A 19,116-nucleotide genomic window follows, 5' to 3' on the forward strand; every position below is an offset into this window, starting at 1 on the left:
CTTATCAAGGCCTCCCCACACTGTAACGGCTGGAACAGGCCAGCAGCTAGACGGGGAGGAGTGGGCAGGCCCGAGCTGAGATACCAGCGTGAGCCGGAGGAATATCCTATTGCCGAGGGTTCCCGGAGATAAACAAAAAAAGGCACAAAGATCAGCAAAATCTTCACCACAGCACACAACAGATTGTCAGTCACAGTCTAGTTTGTCTTCCGTCTGGTTTTCTCCGTATATCCCTCCTCAGAAGCATTGTGCTTAAGAACAATCACCACAACAGCTTTTTTTTCTTTTTTTTTTAGCTGCAAGATCAAAGTTTACAGTCCCTTTACATTGCACATATTTCATATATTTTGTTGAAGTGGGAAAAAGGGACAATTGCCATGAATGTAATCAACGTACAGAAACACTACAGCTTTTGTTGCTTTAGTTTTTCATGTCTTATGTAAAAATAGACATTGCAATTCTCATAATCAAAGGTACAAAAGGTAAAATTCAGCTTGTTTACTACAGATACTGATCCAGAAACTATTAAATATGTCCCAGACCAACAGGTTGGTCATTTAGCCAGCATCAGCTGTAAAACATATTCATAAAATAAACTGTTTTATTCAGCTGTCTACTATTCTTAATCAATGTTCACTCCTAGCAAACATTTATACTTCTGCACAGATGTGCAAATTGTTTTGTGTGTAAAGTTATAATATAACTTACACTCAAACAATGTAGTAAGAAAGAAAGAAAAAAAGGAAAACAGTTAGGTTGATGATTTGATCTATGCTAAAATGTTATGTTAAACCTTACTCTGAAGGTATGGCAAAAGGAGTCAGACTTGAATTAAAGCAAACAGTGTCACGTAAGACATTTATACAACAGCTTCCTAAATACATCTGTAAATACACAGACAACTGCAGTGTCTTCTTTCCTTTTTAAGGGGCTGACAATCTGTTGACAGTTCCTGGGTGGGACAGCACGCAAATCCTCTTAACCAGTCCCTCTGACAACAATGCTGTTCCATTACTTTTAAAATGTAGTTTAAGCAGCTGCTGTGACACTCCATTTTTAATATTAATTAATCTTATTATCAAATTTGGCGTGACTGAAGACTACCAGAGTTGTTTGGTTATATACCGCCATCGTGTGGCGAAATACTGCAAAGCAGAAGTCCTATAATCGTATTTTTTATTAGCTGCCCCATTTAAAAAAATAAATAGAAAAACATAAAACAGAGGAAATATAAAGACATTTATAAGAATAGTTCTGATTTGTTTTACTGCTTATTTAAATGTATATATAACAATTAAAATTATTACTGTCATCGCAGAAACAGGACCCTGATTTTAAATATGTGCATTTGATAACTTTTAAAGAGAGAAACCCCCATCAACCGACATCGTCCTGGACTTTAATTTTCTCTTCTCTTTAAAAGACCAATTAGTCCATGGGACAGAGCCCAAAATTTCACTTGTCAGTACCACTCAAGGTGACCAAACTTACTTATGATTTTTGAAGAGATCCATGTCTGTAGATGATATTCTGGTATGATAACCTTCCTGAGTGGCAGCTGGATCATAGTTATCAGCTCATGAAGTCACCCACCCCCTTACATTTTAGATGCAGGTGCATATCCTGGTTTAGACTCATGTACAGGAAATCTGTCAATGTGTCACAATATTGTCTTTGGTATCATTTTAAAGGGGACCTTTTAAGCATTCATTCAAGCTAAGATGTGAATCTTTCTGACCAACATAGAGGTCACTGCAGCTCTTTAAACCATAAACAACACACATTTTTACACAATTTTCGCCTAAATGATATACTATCTTTTAGCCCTGTGTCATCTAGGAACAACAGAGACACAAAATACAAAAACTGTAATACTCACAGGACCATAAGGATTCAGGAAATGTATAATATACCCCATAATATATCATTGTTACAGGTCATTGTGAGCCTTAAACTAGAAGAGCATCATTGGGCTCCTATGAAACTATAACAGACACTAATGCCACAAACTGGTCTTTATCATGCAAATACACCACATAAAGAACATAACAATGAGATGAGGAACCAGCTTAGTTTCATAAACAACATTAGAGACACAAAATACAAAAAATACAAAAAAAAAAAAAAAAAAACTGGAATACTCACAGGACCATAAGGATTCAGGAAATGTATAATATACCCAATTTAGAATCATCAATTAACCTGAAGGGGCTGGGTGATTTCATGAGCTGATAACTATGATACAGCTGCCACTCAGGAAGGGTTATCATAACAAAATATCATCTACAGTCATGGATCTTAAAAAAAAAACTTATGAAAAATCATAAGTAAGTTTGAGTGGTGCTGACATCTGGTCTGGCCCATGGACTAAATGTTTTTGTTTGTTGCTGTGGTTGATTTTGTTTTAATGCGCACGGAACTATGGTGTGAACGAGTGTTTCCAGCCGGCACCATTTCATACGAGCGCACAGTCGCGTCGCGGCAGCAGCTGTCATGGAGGGAGATAAGACTGTTTTGATCCACTTTGATATTTCACTTCTCCTTTGTCATTTAGCTATTGATTAATTGCAGGCTTTTACCACACAGAGCGGGCTGGGAATGGCGGATTCGGAGGACGTGCAGCTGGACTTCACTCTGAAGGAGCTGAGTCTCTCCGGGGAGAGCGGCTCTGCGGGCTCGGCCACCGTGGAGCTGCAGGACACCCGGCTGGTCTGCGTGGAGTACCCCGCCCTGGTCCGCTCCGTGGACAGGATGCTGGACACGCTGGGGGGAGAGCACACACTCACCAAGGTAGGGGTGTGTGTGTGTGTGTGTGTGTGTGTGTGTGTGTGTGTGTGTGTGTGTGTGTGTGTGTGTGTGTGTGTGTGTGTGTGTGTGTGTGTGTGTGTGTGTGTGTGTGTGTGTGTGTGTGTGTGTGTGTGTGTGTGTGTGTGTGTGTGTGTCAGTTTGTGAATGCATCATGTTGCGTTTGTTTCGTGTTTATTTATTTATTGTTTATTGTTGGCTTTTTTTCTCGAGCACAACAAAACCCATCAAATTAAAAGCATCAAAATATTAAAAAAGCAAAACAATTTAACAGTCTCATCCAAAAATAAAACAAAAAAGCAAAACAATGTGTTTGAGAGGGAACAGGAGGAAGCAGAACGCTTAGTCCCTTTCCCTTCCTCACAATATCATAATATATGCCATATAAAAAGAAAAGAAAGAAAAGACAAAATAGCAAAAAATAAATACAACACAAACAACCAATAAATACGATCAAGGCATAATTAAACCGGTCTCCTACAATATCCTAAATTCAAAAATCCAATCTCCCAGTCACCTCTATGATCCATGACCAGCCATGAATGCAGGCAGTTACATTTGTATCGTATCGGATCTATCCCACAAGGAACAAAATAACAATCAAACAAATACATATGGAAGGCAAATTGAGTTCTTTAGAGGTCCCCATTTTTATATTTGTCAAGAATTGCTTTCTGTTTCAGTTTTCTAGCTCTGTTAAAGTCACTTCAGATTACTTTATGTAAAAAGTGATAATGATAAATTATGACACAATGTGTGATCACTAACGTCATTTGGGACCTAAACAAACAAATATAATACATTTGGAAAGAAAAACTATCTTCCGTGTTGTTTACACACAACCTTCCACAACTGGGGATTTATTTTATTTTCTGTTAATACATCTTACAACATCATCAGATCAAATAGGATGCAATTTGACAAAATCTGCTTTTATAAACTGTAACTACATACTTTTACTAGGGCTGGGCTATATATCGAGATTTTAATATATATCAATATATTTTCAAACGCGATATGGTACGAGACAATATCGTTTATATCGATTTAAAAAAATAAATAATAATCATTTTTGTTTAATAATTTTGTTATAGCTTATTTTGTGACAAATTGACTTGAATGTTTTATTTGAGATTTGCACAAATGTTTTGTTATTTGCACAACTGTCAACCTCAGTGGAAAAGTCTGCCTGTTGCTGTCTACATTGTATTAATTGCACAGTGTATTTTCATTTAATTGTTATGCAGGAAAGGGATATTTTATTTTATTCAAGAAGCATTTTTATTCTATATATGCAGGCAGTTTTTTTTTTATTTCATTTGTTTTATACATTTTGATATTGTGCAGACCTCTGTTAATAAAGGAACCTGTGTGACATTTGGCACGAGGCTTTGTATTAAAACTGACTGTTTTTTTAAGGGTTTGCCTCAGAACAAAATGAAGCTAACAGAGATGCTATGCTATAATGCTTTGGGGGAAACTCCAATTATGGCACAGAAAAAATATCGATATATATCGAGTATCGCCATTCAGCTAGAAAATATCGAGGTATGACTTTTGGTCCATATCGCCCAGCCCTAACTTTTACATAGTAATTGTAAACTACACTAATATAGTCGGCCCTTCATTATTGACCTAAATAAACAGCTGATGCTTATATGTAAACATCTTAATTATACTGTGTCTCATTTAAGCTTTGATTGCCATATATCTGGTTATAGTAATTACAAAACCAGTAAAATACTTTAACACAAAATGCCTGCTGTCTGGATTTCTTTTTTATCCTGCAGACCTATGCTGATCCCAACAGGCGCCTTGAGCTGCGTTTCCGACCTGAGGACCCTTTCTGTCACTCCGCTTGTGGAAACCGCCTCCCATCAAGCAACATCCTCCTCAGAGTTAGAAGGCGGGTGCGAAAAAAAGACCCTAATGATACTGAGATACAAATGGAAATGGTTGGCATCATTGGGACAACATACAAGTTCCAAGGTCAGATAAAAAGTTTTTAAACCCATTTACTTGTACGTATTACAGCAGGATCTCAGCATATTTTACACAATATTTCAGTTGCTCTATATAGATGTAGATGCAAGGCCATCATAAAGCAAGAATCATCAGCAGATGAAAACCAGTTACTACTACTACTACTACTCAAATTTTTATTTAGCAGACGCTTTTATCCAAAGCGACTTACATCTGAGACACACACACCATGGACCAATTATGGTTAAGGCCTTGCTCAGGGGCCCAAGGTGCACAAGGTGGTTCATCTTGGTTCATCTCTCAGTTAATTGTAAGAATCCTCAACTCATCCTTCAACTCATTGCCGTCAGGAAGCTGAACTTTTTGATTTTTCTGTATGTCAAGCACATGTTGAAAAATTGACAATAAAGATGACTTTCACTTTGAAAAGACAAAGAAAAAAAAAAGAGAGATGCCGTCATTAAGTATTGGATAAGTATTGGATAACAGCTTTTTTAAAATGTATTTATACTTATCACTGTGAAATAACATTTTTTTTAACATACTTTTTTTTCTTTATCATCTTTTTTCAGTTTTAGCCTTAGAAATAATTTTAATCTTCTGGAGGTGAAATAAATGAACATGTATGATGAACCAAAAAGAAAGGCTAATGTGTCTTTATTTTGCAGGAATGGTAGACTTTCAGTACCTTGCTATGGAATCAGAGGGTGGAAAATACAAATCCCTGTATGACCGAATCATCCTTCGCAAAACAGAGAATCAGGAGTTCTTTGAGCAGCCCGTTCCTTACTTTCTACCTCCAGCCATCTTCTCCCGCCTCGATACTCATGTGGATTATTTCTACCGACCTGACAGTCAGCAAAAGTCTGCAGCATCTTTGTAAGTCAAATTCATAGCCTTGTGTAGCTCCCCAGACAGCAATATTCGGTTGAATGAATTATAGATTTCACATCAATTATATTTCTCTGATTTCTTCTTTGTAGCCAGATGTCTGTCAGCAGGAACTTCATCGGTCTGAATCGTGCTCGCCGGCCCCACAATGCCATATTTGTCAGCTTTATTGATCCGGCCGTGCCCACCGAGTGCGTTGAGGCAGCCAAGACTAACTGGGCAAGGTGCTGCCTAAAGGACAGTGACAAGCAGGTTGAACTAAAGATGAAAAAGGTATTTTTAGCTGCTGTAGTTTGGTTTCTGTAAGCACAGCAAACCCTCTGACCCAAGTCACTTAAATAGAGATCACCTTAGTAGTCGAAAGTGTTAACTTCAGCTATAACAGATTGCAAAGCTACGTTACATAAGTAAAGTTTCTGCAGTAGTGCATGTATGTTTTGCAATCAGCGTCTTATCTCACTCCAAACCTTTTACGCGTAGATGTTTGAGAGCCGACCCATCTGGTCACGGAACGCAGTCAAGGCCAACCTCAACATCCACCCCGAGAAGCTGAAGCTGCTGCTGCCCGTCTACGCCTACTACATGGTGAGATAGTAGTCCACACTGGGTTGTTTTAGTGAAAGACAGTGTCCTGGATTTAATTAAACGTTACTTTGAAACTGCAAAACTAAAGGAAAACTGAGGTAAAAGAAAAGCTGTTGAAGTAATTGTATGAAGTCATATTAGTGGCAAAAGAAGAGAGAATAAGAGACTAATAGAAGACTAAATAAATATCAAAAGAATGGATAAATGTGTAGTAATTGTAAACAAAATAATAATTAACATTCATTTCATTCATTTCTGTCATTTGTTTGTGTATAGGTGTACATTCCAACACTTTTTTTCTTAGATTTCTATTTGCCTGTCTTCATTTTTCTGTTTGCATTTTCTACTTTCTGTTTTCATTCTTTAAGTTTGGGCCTTCAGTTTTGTTGAGCCAATGAAGTTCGGCCTCCCGGGGTTTTCAGTCAGCCAGGTTTTAGCACAGGTTGCCTGATTTCTGCTTATGTGCTCGAAGTAGAAGAAGCTTACTCAACCTGTCACTCACATGAGTTTCACAAAAATCTGTTTATGAACAGAATGATGTGAGAATTAAACTTCCCCCACATTAAATATACGAGGCCTGTATCAGATGTTCCGGCTTTTGGAAAACAGTCCGTGCTGTATTTCTGGTCCAGCAACAAATACATTTATAAAATTGTCTTTAAACCTCCATGTTTATTCATTTATTTTTCTTTTGGTGTCATATCCTCTTATTTTATTTATAGTTTTATTCTAATCATGTGACATGTATAATCCGGGTGATCAGAGTTATTAGTTAGATTAGATTCTTAGAAAACCAATTACTGAATCTTTTTCAAAAGGAAATGAAGGTGAGGCAGTTCAACGTTGAAAGGATTCGACACATACAAGCAGCCAGACTCGCTCACAACCTTGGACCATCAAGCTGTTTTCATCAGATTTCCCTATTTTAGTGATAAGCAAACTGCTCTGGTAGCTGCTTTACAGAGACTTTGTTTGCTTATAAAGCTACTCTACTGGACTGTGTCTGCCTCTCGCATGAAATTAGCTGGGATAGTCTCCAGCAGACCCCCGTGACCCTGCAGAGGATAAAACGGGTATAGAAAATGGATGGATGGATGGATGGTTTTGAAGAGAATCTCCTGCAGAGGTTCTAAATCTGTTTACCAGATGAGATTTTACACACGCACTTGCTTGACAACGCCTCAATGTTGCCCGATTGAGCGTGTTTCCGCACAATTGGGCTGAAAAATATAGTGGGCAGGTTGATAAAATTTCTGCTGCTTTTCCTGGTTTTTACAAAATATTTAGGTGAAATTATTTACAAAAAAGTTGCCATTATGGCAGAGAAAAGTAGAAATTTACACAAAAAACTCACTGATATTTTATTTGCTGTAATCTACTCAATTTAATTGTAGTCTTTGTTTGGAGCCTGCACTTTTTTGGCTAGTTAGTGGTGTTTTGAAGCTTAATTTGCTCATGAATTTATATTATTTACGTATTTAATAATTTACGGTTTTAACATAGAGGATGTATGATTTGAGCTTGTTTTTCATTATTTCGGTGGGTTGTACATCACGTTTGGGCTGGAATCTGTCAGACCTGATCTGGCAACCTTGACCTCAGTGCTGGATTTCTTAGCTGGCCTAGTCTCAAGACAAGCAAATATGCGTAAATATGAATTTAGTGACAAATGTCCTGAAAATTCCAGTTTCTCATGGTGGCTGAAAGCTGTGCCTAAAGATGACAGCGAGGCTTACTGTGTGGTTTGCTGTTAACGTTTCAAGTCGGGCACAATGGGGATCAAAGCGCTGGAGTCTCATAAAAACACGTAGCTTTTGCTACAGCCTGCCAATGCTAACCTCAAATCAACGTCTTTTGCACCGCCACCGCTCAAGAAAGGAGTATTGTATTGTGAGTGAGACAGTATAGTGTACGTGTGAGTGAAAGTGTGCATGTGAGTGAGAGTATTGTATTGTGTGAGTGTGAGTGAGAGTTTTGTGTCAAGTACTTCAAGTAACATAAGTGAGCTAACGTTTCAAGTGTTTGTTACCCTGTTGCATAGGGTTCAAAGTGTGCAACTGTCTTTTTGGTCTCAAATCTTGTTTGAAAATGCTATCAAGAAGTCTTAAATTTAACTTGGTCAAACCTGTAGACACCCTGTTCTGTAACGTTAGGTTTACATTTGCAGGTGACAGGACCGTGGAGAAGCCTGTGGGTGAGGCTGGGCTACGACCCTCGAAAGAGTCCCGAGTCCAAGAAGTACCAGATGCTGGATTTCAGGATGCGCTGCAGCACCAAGCACGGTGAGAGCTGGACAAAGCTTTTTCTGACAAAAGTTTGCAAACATTAAATATAATCTTTTTTCTACTCAACTCTGTTCTCTGATCTTTTAGGATATTCACTGTCCAACATGCCTGTGAAAGCGAAGAGGAGTGCCCTCAACTACACTCTTCCAATCACAATTAACAAAGCAGGTAATATTTTAACGTATTTACAGCTCGTTTACAATTATATAGACGGCGACAAGCTCTTGAATTTATCCTTAATACATCACCACAAAGGATTTGATGTAAAACAATTGAGATGTGATTAAAGTGTTGACTTTCAACTTTTATTTCAGAGGTTTGAAAGGTTTCACAAAAATAAAGCATCTTAATATTCCTGCAAGTTGCTTTGTTGCCAAGTTGATAGGTACCAACGTCTTGTTTCCAACACAGTGCATGTGATATTTATGTTAGGTCAAAAGATGTGCGTGGATTATGTGTTTGGGACGTCTTCTGCTGTTAAGGGTTTGCAAAGAACGTGATTCTTTTCACAAACTGTAGTAATTTAACCTGCAGCAAATGTAGGTTAAAAGGTTAAAAAAAATGTACTGACTTATGCATGCATGCATCTTTTACACCCAGTCTTAAGAGAAGCTAGCGCTCATTTTAACAGCCTCTAATGGAAGATGGATTAAGTTCAGGGAAAATGATTGGGGGGGGGGTACTCCACTATTCTTAAAGTGGGTGCAGACAGTTCGTTTAGTAGTTTCATCTCTTTAGATGTTTACTTTTCTGCATATAATAAGACCATTTGAAACCTCGCAGAGGATGGCTTAGCTATTTTGGCTCTTACGCATGGTTCTGTAGCCAAAGTGTGTGAGATATGTGTATCCCCCTGGCTGCACAAACATCAAGCTTCCAAGCCTTTTACAGTTAGAGTCTTACAGTTAAAGTAGCTCACATACTTGAAAGACGTGTTAAATTATTTACTAAGCCCCGACAGTTGCAGAGATCACTTTTGATGCTTCATTCCCACTATAAGAGAATAATGCAAACTAAAATGAACAACACCATGATGAGCAGGTCTATTAGCTGGTTAATAAAAGATACTGACTGCACACATAAGTAACACTATTTACATTTTTAGTTTTCTGCTGTTAATAGATCTCTTAAACGTCCAATAAAGGAGGACATTTCCATTACCGTATATAGATTAAATATTGGATTACACAGATCTTCCTAGTCCAGGTGTATGCAACCCAAACTGTTGAAAGAGCCATATTGGACCAAAAACACAAAAAAACAAATATGTCTGGAGCCGCAAAAAATTAAAAGTCTTGTATAAGCCTTAGAATGAAGACAAACACATGCTGCATGTTTCTATATTAGTTATAACTGGGGGAAGATTTTTTTTCATTATGCACTTCGAAAAAAAGTTGAAATGTCGAGAAAAAAGTCAGTGTTGAGAAAAAAGTTGAATTGTCGAGAAAAAAGTCGAAATGTTGAGAAAAAAGTCGAAATGTTGAGGAAAAAAAGTCAGAATTTCGAGAAAAAAGTCGAAATGTCGAGATTAATGTTGAAGTACAATCTCAAGAAAAAAGTCGAAATATCGAGAAAAGTCAAAATCTCGAGAAAAAAGTCGAAATGCCAAGAAAAAAGTCAAAATTTAGAGAAAAAGGTTGAAATGTCAAGATTAAAAAAGAAAGGAAAAAGGAAGAAAAAAAGAGAAAAAAGGGATAAAAGAAGAGAAAAAAAGAAGAAAAAAAAGGTCAAACATGTTTGAAAAAGCTCCAGGAGCCACTAGGGCGACGCTAAAGAGCCGCATGCGGCTCTAGAGCCGCGAGTTGCTGATCCCTGTCCTAGCCAAGCATGAGGCAATGAAAAGTGTTCTGAGAATCAGTCGTCTAAACCTAAATTCACTTCAGTTCACTTTCCCGCTACTCTGCCACAATGTGTTGACACCTCGTTTTCCTTTCAGGTCCCCAGCCGGCGAGTCTGATGGATATTCCTACTCAAGAAGGCCCGAGCACCAGTCGAGATTCAGCTCCGGCCTCTTACCAGCTGAAGGTTGGTGAGGAGACCTGCTCTTTTAATTCAAGGGCAACTTTATTTATGACACTCCGGGTGGTTTTTATAGACAAGTGGATCAAATGAAAATAAAAAACAGATATCTCCATATTGTAGTGATTGACAAAGTTCCCGAAAATAATCTATTTACCATGTGGATCGGAGGTATTGAAAAGTGTGGGTTGCCCATTTTAAGATTTCACTGAAATTCCTCCAGATTTGCTAAAATTGTTCAATGATATATGCACGGTACGAGGAGAAAAACGCTAATCCTTTTCAGTCTGTTTTTGAGTCATTTTTAAAACATTTCAGTTATCAAACACATTTGCTCACACATGAGTTTGTGAGGCATCTTTGCTTCTCTAAAAGGCTGCCTTTCATCAATACTTTTTTTTCTGTACAAAAACATCACTACATTACCTGTTGGAGTTACATCATTAGTGTCACTGTCATCCTTTTTCTTCTCCACCTCCATAGTAGCTCCAGATTCCTGCAACTTTCCTGATTTGGGGGTTGTAATTGGTAGATTTTGGATTTGGCGTTATTTGTGCAGATGGGAGCTTTTAATTTTGCAGATGATTGATTTTATTTATTCATTTCCCTTGATATAGTAAAACATTGACATTAATTGCACTGGATATCACCCTGCTTTATGAAATAGTTATGGAGAAGCACTTGGTGACTTTTGTTCCACTTTGTCAGGAGTCGTCGTACATCTTCAGAGAGGGCATGCTTCCTCCTCACAGGCAGATGTTCTACCAGCTGTGTGATTTGGAGGTGGACAGGTACAGTCCAGCAAAGGGATGTCATTACCTTGTTTATACAGTGATATTTCACAGTTATGTAATGTCTCTTTGTGTGTCTCCAGTATCAAAAAGGTGATTGAGCAGAACACGGGGAAGGAGCAGACCTGTGATGAGCGAGATGGTTGGTGTGCGATCGGCACCACAGACAAGCTGAGGGATGTTGTCTCAAGCTTAGTTAAGATGGTTGTGCGAGCACAGAAACCAGGTATGGATAATATATGATGTTATACACTCAATTCACTAATACTTTTTTTACTCCCTGAAGGGACATTCCATGTTGCAGTAACTTTCACTATTTCATTGACTTCAACGAGTCACTGATTGTAACTGTGGACAGGAAGGATCTCCTGTAGCGCAGGGGTGTCAAATGTGCGGCCGAGAGAGGTTTTCATGCAGCCCACGAGAAGTTTCCAACGCAAAAAAACGAAATGTTAATTGATTAAAAAGGAAGGCATAAATAATTGCCATGAATCGCAGCATATCCGATAATATATTTCTTCTACAAATCCATCGTTACTGACTACTATTATATATTTTCGCAGGAAAAATATCGCTGCTAAAAAAGATGATAGAAGATATTTATTCAGAGAATTTCAGTTTTGAATACGAGGATAGTGACAAAGTAAAACAGTTAAAAGAGAAGTGCTGACTTTTTTGGCACACAGGTGTAAATATCCGCGCCAATTTTTTAAAATAAATACACTTAATTGTACTGGAAAAATCTCTAAATCACAAAGAAACACTCGGATGTAATAAGAAGGATTTTGCTTTTAATTAAATTTCCTATAAAAAAGCAAAATATAAAAAAAAACATACTTTTTTCTGTTTATCTTTGTGAAATGATATTAAAAGTATGTTACATAATTTGAAAAAAAACGAGACATTTCAAGAAAAGATCCTGAAGAAATATATTTTACATAAATAGAGTGTAAACAAAGTGCATATTTCCTTTAAAATTAACTAAACTGATATTGGATTAGATAACAATAGTAAAAAAAAAAAAGAATTAGAGAAAAAATTTTGCACCGTTTTTGTTATTTTGAGCGTGCGGCCCGCGAGAAAAAAATTGGTCAAATCCGACCCGCCAAGCAAAATGAGTTTGACACCCCTGCTGTAGCGGTTTAAAGGAGGTTGTGGGTGTTTTGCACCATAAACAGACTACTGTACATCAGCATTCAATGATGGCAGTATTGAGACCACCTCTTCAGCGACATCTCGGTACGGCCGTTTTGATGCGCATTAGAGTTCGGTTGCTGAGTTCACACTGGCCCTCGTGAAGGACACTCATTCCCAGAGTCCCTTTGGGTCGAAATAAATAATGGCAGTTTGAAAACCCCATAACTCACTCACACACCCAACAGATGAGATTGAGCTCGTCACAGCAGACTTATAGAAGATGCAACATCTTGCGTCAAACACTGAAAGACCTAAGCTTCCTCAAGAAATTGACTCGTCTGTACCTTTTTGTAGATTCACACGCTGTGGTCTGTTAGGTCAGGGAGTCGTTGATCCAGGCAATCGCTGAGAGGCCTCCACCTGTGTCCTCAAGCTTAATTGTGTTAAATGCAGTGGAGAAATTGAGGAAAATGATCCCTACTGCTTCCTGCTCTGTCCAGATGACGGTGGTTTCATTGAAGCAGGTGTATGATGGGCCTTAAACTGGTAACCAACTGGCCTTCAGTGGATCCTGAAAGGTGCTTGTTTTCTTAATCAGGTCGGCTCGTAAACCTGGACCTGCAGTCTAGTTCCAGCTTAGTCTCTCTACCTGACTGCTGGAGACAGACAGGCAGGAATGGGAGGGGGGGGGGCCTCCAGCTTCTCCCCTTGTGGTTGGAGACAGCGATGGACCAGAACCAAGATGCATGGCCGAGGTCAAAGATGAGACTGCTGAGCTTTTATAGGAAAACATGTATGTTGTGGGACGTCTGCTTGGCAGGGGGCTTAAGAGGAGGATGTTGAGCTTGTTTTTTAATTGAATATATTGAAGAACATGTTCAGTTTGGCTCCGTCTATCCTCCATCTGACATATTCTCCTTCTCCTTCAAGCCTGTGATTCTTTTATTTTTCTGCTCCCTGACCAGTGGATCTTTTAACCTGCTCAGCAGCTTTTTCCTGTACACATTGTTGTGTCTGATCTTGACTTTTCTCATAAACTGTCTCCCTTCCCTTATTTTCGCGTTGAGCACCTCGTTCAGGTCACTGGTGATCCAGTGTTGGTCCCTGGGGAAGCCCCTCTATCTCGTGGGGAATGTGTTGAACAATTAGTTTGTAAATTGATGAGAGAAAGACCAGATTAGGATCTACGTTGCAGAGAGCAGATACAGGAAAACGTTACAACTAACAGCTCAATATTCAGGCTGTATTCACAGCATATCACATTAGGAAATGTGAGTTGTTGACAAGTACTTTTCCCTTCATCAGATGTCTGTCTGCCTGTATCATGGGCAGAGAAACATCAGAAGTATAATATATAATATTCATAATATGGTCCTGCAGCCATGTCTCGGTGAAACACATAATACTGAATTACTGTGGCTTGGTTGTCATTCGTCTTCCAAACTCGTCGATCTTATTTGCCCTAAAATTAAACATGTTAGTAGTAGTTACCACGTGTAAAATTTTAATTTTAAACCATCAAGAGTCAAATGTGTGTGTAATGAGAAGTGTTGAGTGTTTCCTCGGACACCACCATCAGGACCATAACTTCATTCGTCCAGTATTTTGGTTTATGACCAAACTCATACAAAACAAATTATATCGTCATTACCATCATCAGAATACTTCTTACAAAATACTACATGCTAATAAAGTTAACCTTTGAAAGCATCAGCGTTATCACTGTGAGCAATGCATGTTAATAAGCCGAGTTTGGTGTTTAAGAAGCACCAGAGTGCCTTATTCTCAGTTTTTGTCATGACCGATGAGTTATGTGTGAGTGATGGAGATGCTGTGCTGGTCACAGTTGTCAAACCAGGAAGAGAGCTTGTATTGCCTCCAAATGTTAATCTAAAATAATGTATGTTAAAAAATGTTTTTTTTATATATTTCATGTTCTGTCTCTGGTTTAGTACACCCTGAAGTGCCCCAAAAAAGACGATGCAAAAGTGAAATTTCAAGTTTCAAAGTCACAGACGAGGGTGAAGAGGAAGAAGATGACTGTGACAACAAGGAAGATGACGAGGATGAAATAGATGATTTTCAACCATCCGAGGGAAGTGAAAATGAGATGGAGACGGAGATTCTGGACTACATGTGACAAACTAGTCCTCTAAAGACATTCATCCAGATGTTCATGGTTTACCTTTTCACTTTCGTAAAGTTGAATATATTTCTTTAACTGTAAATAAATAATTCCAATTGTTTTTTTAAGAAGTGAGTGATGTTTTTTTTCTTCTTTTTTTACTGGTTGCTATTAGCTTAAAGAAGAAAACTCTGTTTGTGTTTGTTGGTACTTTTATTCTACTGTCACTAGTTAAATCTGTCTTCAACTTAAATGTTACCTCCAAATCTGGATGCATACAGAAAGAAAATGATAAATGCTGGTTTTATATTCATTATTTACAGTGCATCCGGAAAGTATTCACAGCGCTTCACTTTTACCACATTTTATGTTACAGCCTTATTCCAAAATGGATTAAATTAATTTTTCTCCTCAAAATTCTACACACAACACCCCATATTGACAATGTGAAAAAAGTTTTTTCGAAAGTAAGAAATCACATGCACATAAGTATTCACAGCCTTTGCCATACAGCTCAAAATTGAGCTAAGGCGCATGCTGTTTCCACTGATCAGCCTTGAGATGTTTCTACAGCTTAATTGGAGTCCACATTTGGTAAATTCAGTTGATTGGACATGATTTGGAAAGGCACACACCCGTCTATATAAGGTCCCACACTTGACAGTGCATGTCAGAGCACAAGCCCAGCATGAAGTCAAAGGAATTGTCTGTAGATCTCCAAGACAGGATTGTCTCGAGGCACAAATCTGGGGAAGGTACAGAAAAATTTCTGCTGCTTTGAAGGTTCCAATGATCACAGTGGCCTCCATCATCCGTAAATGGAAGAAGTTGGGAACCAGCAGGACTCTTCCTAGAGCTGGCCGGCCGTCTAGAGCAGGGGTTCCCAACCTTTTTTGTGCCAAGGACCAGCAGAAGTATAAACAAAAAGCTCAGGGACCGGTTGACAATTTATGTCAATTTTAATAAACATTTTAGAAATACAATTTTCCACATCAGTAGATTCGTCCACTTGTATTGCATACCACGGAGATGCTTTTATTCTGTCCAGCAATTGTCCCTCAATATCCTCGGCAATATCGTCAATTCTCCTGGCAACAGTATTGTTGGAAAGTGGAACCTTTCCCACTTTGCCAGCTGCTTTTTCCCCCAAAAGTTCGAGGCAGATGTCTTTTGCAGCGAGCAGTGTTAGCTCCTCTCCAATTGTAAAGGGCTTTTTAGCTTTTGCAATCCGGTGAGCAACGAGATATGAAGCCCTCGTTGCAGCGACGTTAGCTGATGTTGTGGCCTTTAAAACTTGCTTCTGCAAATCTAACTCACGTTTTTTCCTTTCGAAAAAATCCACTGGTTTGTCTTTGAGAGAAGGATGTTTTGTATTTAAGTGTCTTTGAAGCTTGGATGGCTTCATTGCTTCGTTGGCGAGCGTTTCTCCACATAAAATACATAGTGTGTTTGGCACCTCCAAATCGCCTGTTGCAACAAATCCGTATTTTATATACATAATGTCGTACTTGCGATTAAAGCTTTTGCTTTTCTTTTTGGTAGGGTTTTCCACTTGTTCATCACTATTTCTTTTACTCGAACAACCAGTAAAGAAACGGCTCATGGAGGTTTGCTGAGGTCCGCTCATCTCTGCAGCAGACTGTACCTAACCTGCATACAGCACCTGTGCATTGCGCTGTTCAGTCCGGTCTGGTACCAGAACTTATTGTCCGCCAAGCCATGACAGGGCTGCCACTCAAAGAAACACATTTCGATTTATACAAGTTTTGGATGAAATTATATGACAAAAAAATGCAAAAATTGTTTTCTTAAATTTAGTATGAGGTTGCTTTAATTATGTGGCAAATGATAATAAACACGAGAAAGATGGGTACTTCAATGAAAAATAGATATTTTATTCAACTTTGCTGCTGTTCATACAAAAAGTAAATAAAAAAACCAAGCACAGGCACAGTGATCAGTTAGTATAGACACAAATCCATAAATAAATAAACCTCTGTCCATTATTTTTCATTTTTTTAAGGACAGGCAATTGTGTTATATAAAAAATAAATGATAAAATAAAATAAAACGTCTCGTATTTTTTCTAAATCAAGTTGGTAAATGGGTTCTGGATGGCAGGACTTACTGTGGGTTGAACTGGTGTATCATTTGTTGAAAGAAACCCGTCAGCATCAAAGGAGAGCTGCTCATCACAGATCAGCTGCAGTATTGGCTCAGTGAGCGCAGTCGTCTGGTGCAGGAACACATCTGCTTCTTTTGCAGAAAGGGGTCCATGGTGGCTATTCATCGGTCTGCATGCATTTAATTAAAAAAATAATTTTGTCAGGCACAGTCAGGCATAACGTTAAAGCTCTCTTTTAAAGCCAAAATACGCTTAATATCTTACCAAGGCGAGTCCGTTTCGTTCAACTGTCCGAGGTGCTTTTTCTCTTCAAATGCTCGTGCATTACCAACGTGCTCCCGTGATAAGCAAGGTCTGCTTTGCAATCCTTGCAAGTCTTCTTTTTATTCGCCGTATCCAGGCTAAAATGCTCCCGAACTTTTGAAGTTTTGTTACCCGCAGCTGCGCTGAGACGCAAAAAAAAAAAAAAAGCTGCGCTGAGCTGTCGTGCTGCGCGGCTCTCGGCAGAGATTGTATGAGTTAAAGTGAAGTGAGATGCCTCACTCCATTGGGAAAAAAACGTCTGGTGACAATTGTCGACAATTTTGATTATCGCTTTTTGTCGACAACGTCGACGAATCGTTGCAGCCCTAATTATGATCGGAACACAAGCCATTTCACGGCCCAGTAGTAACGGCTCTACGGCCCGGTACCGGTCCGGGGACCGGGGGTTGGGAATCACGGGTCTAGAGTGATCGGGGAGAAGGGCCTAGTCAGGGAGGGGACCAAGAACCCTATGGTCACCCTGTCAGAGCTCCAGCGTTCCTCTGTGGAGAGAGGAGAACCTTCCAGAAGGACAACCATCTCTGCACCAATCCACCAATCAGGCTTGTGTGGTAGAGTGGCCAGACGGAAGCCACTCCTTAGTAAAAGGCACATGGCAGACCGCATGGAGTTTGCCAAAGGCACCTGAAGGACTCCAAGACCATGAGAAACTAAATTCTCTGGTCTGATGAGATGAAGATTGAACTGTTTGGTGTGAATAGCAGGCGTCATGTTTGGAGGAAACCAGGCACCGCTCATCACCAGGCCAATACCATCCCTACAGTGAAGCATGGTGGTGGCAGCATCATGCTGTGGGGGTGTTTTTCAGCAGCAGGGACTGGGAGACTAGTAAGGATGAGGGAAAGATGAATGCAGCCATGTACAGAGACATCCTGAATGAAAACCTGCTCCAGAGCGCTCTTGACCTCAGACTGGGGCGACGGTTCATCTTTCAGCAGGACAACGACCCTAAGCAACAGCCAAGATTTCAAAGCAGTGGCTTCAGGACAACTCTGTGAATGTCCTTGAGTGGCCCAGCCAGAGCCCAGACTGGAATACGGTTGAGATCTGAAAATGTCTGTGCACCGACTCTCCCCATCCAACCTGATGGAGCTTGAGAGGTGCTGCAAAGAGGAATGGGCAAAACTGCCCAAAGATCGGTGTGCCAAGCTTGTGGCGTTATATTAAAAAAGACTGCAGGCTGTAATTGCTGCCAAAGGTGCATCAACAAAGTATTGAGCAAAGACTGTGAATACTTATGTACATATGATTTCTTTGTTTTTTATTTTTAATAAATTTGCAAAAATCTTAAAAACACTTTTTTCACATTGTCATTATGGGGTGTTGTGTGTGTAGAATTTTGAGGAAAAAAATGAATTTAATGAAATTAAGAATAAGGCTGTAACATAGCAAAATGTGGAAAAAGTGAAGCGCTGTGAATATTTTCTGTATGCACTGTATACCCTTTATTTTGCATGATAACCACAGTTGGCAGGAGAACCTAAACAAAAGTATGCTAAATGCTACAAGGAACCATGAATGTGACAGCTGAGCTGAGTGTTGTCTTGTTTGTTTGAGGTTCTGGTGAATGGCGTGGAAAAAGAGAAGTTTAAGGAAAGCAATTTAACTTGAAATATAACCTACCTTAGTTTACTTTACATTTCATAATGGTTGACCTGGAAATTGTTGGCCATTGTTGGTCTAGCTGCAAAGATTAGGGTTTAGGAGTGTGGAGGCCTGAGACTCGGAGGCCCGTTGGACAGCTGTGCAAACTGAGCAGAAGGAAGTTTCTTGGTTGTGTTGGCAGTCTGACGGAGGAATCAGGTATGTGTTGGTTCCAAATACTAAACGCATCAGCAATGAACCTGGAGAAGCAATTGTTGCTGCCCTTCAGACTGGGCGGGACGACGGAAAACCTTCGAAACAGTTGCCAGTCTTCCCAGGAGTCCCAACAAGTTCACCTACTTTCAGACTACGCAATCCTCAGCCATTAGTATAGTATAGTTCACAGGGAAAAGAAACAACCTTACAAAACAAACAGACTTGCATTGCTGGATTCTAAATGTT

At 39.2% G+C, this 19,116-nt stretch overlaps 1 protein-coding gene across 1 annotated transcript; it reads left to right on the forward strand.

Moving 5' to 3' along the window:
• Positions 1-2,433: 2,433 nt before the first annotated feature.
• gtf3c5 (general transcription factor IIIC, polypeptide 5) lies at positions 2,434-14,746 on the forward strand. The gene is made up of 11 exons (XM_061734454.1): positions 2,434-2,790; positions 4,596-4,794; positions 5,457-5,667; positions 5,772-5,952; positions 6,160-6,264; positions 8,432-8,546; positions 8,637-8,717; positions 10,486-10,574; positions 11,277-11,359; positions 11,443-11,585; positions 14,449-14,746. The coding sequence occupies exons 1-11, from the start codon at positions 2,599-2,601 to the stop codon at positions 14,634-14,636; spliced, it is 1,587 nt and encodes a 528-aa protein (XP_061590438.1). The 5' UTR covers positions 2,434-2,598; the 3' UTR covers positions 14,637-14,746.
• Positions 14,747-19,116: the final 4,370 nt, after the last annotated feature.

The sequence above is a fragment of the Cololabis saira genome, chromosome 11 (assembly GCF_033807715.1).
Source record: "Cololabis saira isolate AMF1-May2022 chromosome 11, fColSai1.1, whole genome shotgun sequence".
Classification (NCBI taxonomy): Eukaryota; Metazoa; Chordata; class Actinopteri; order Beloniformes; family Belonidae; genus Cololabis; species Cololabis saira.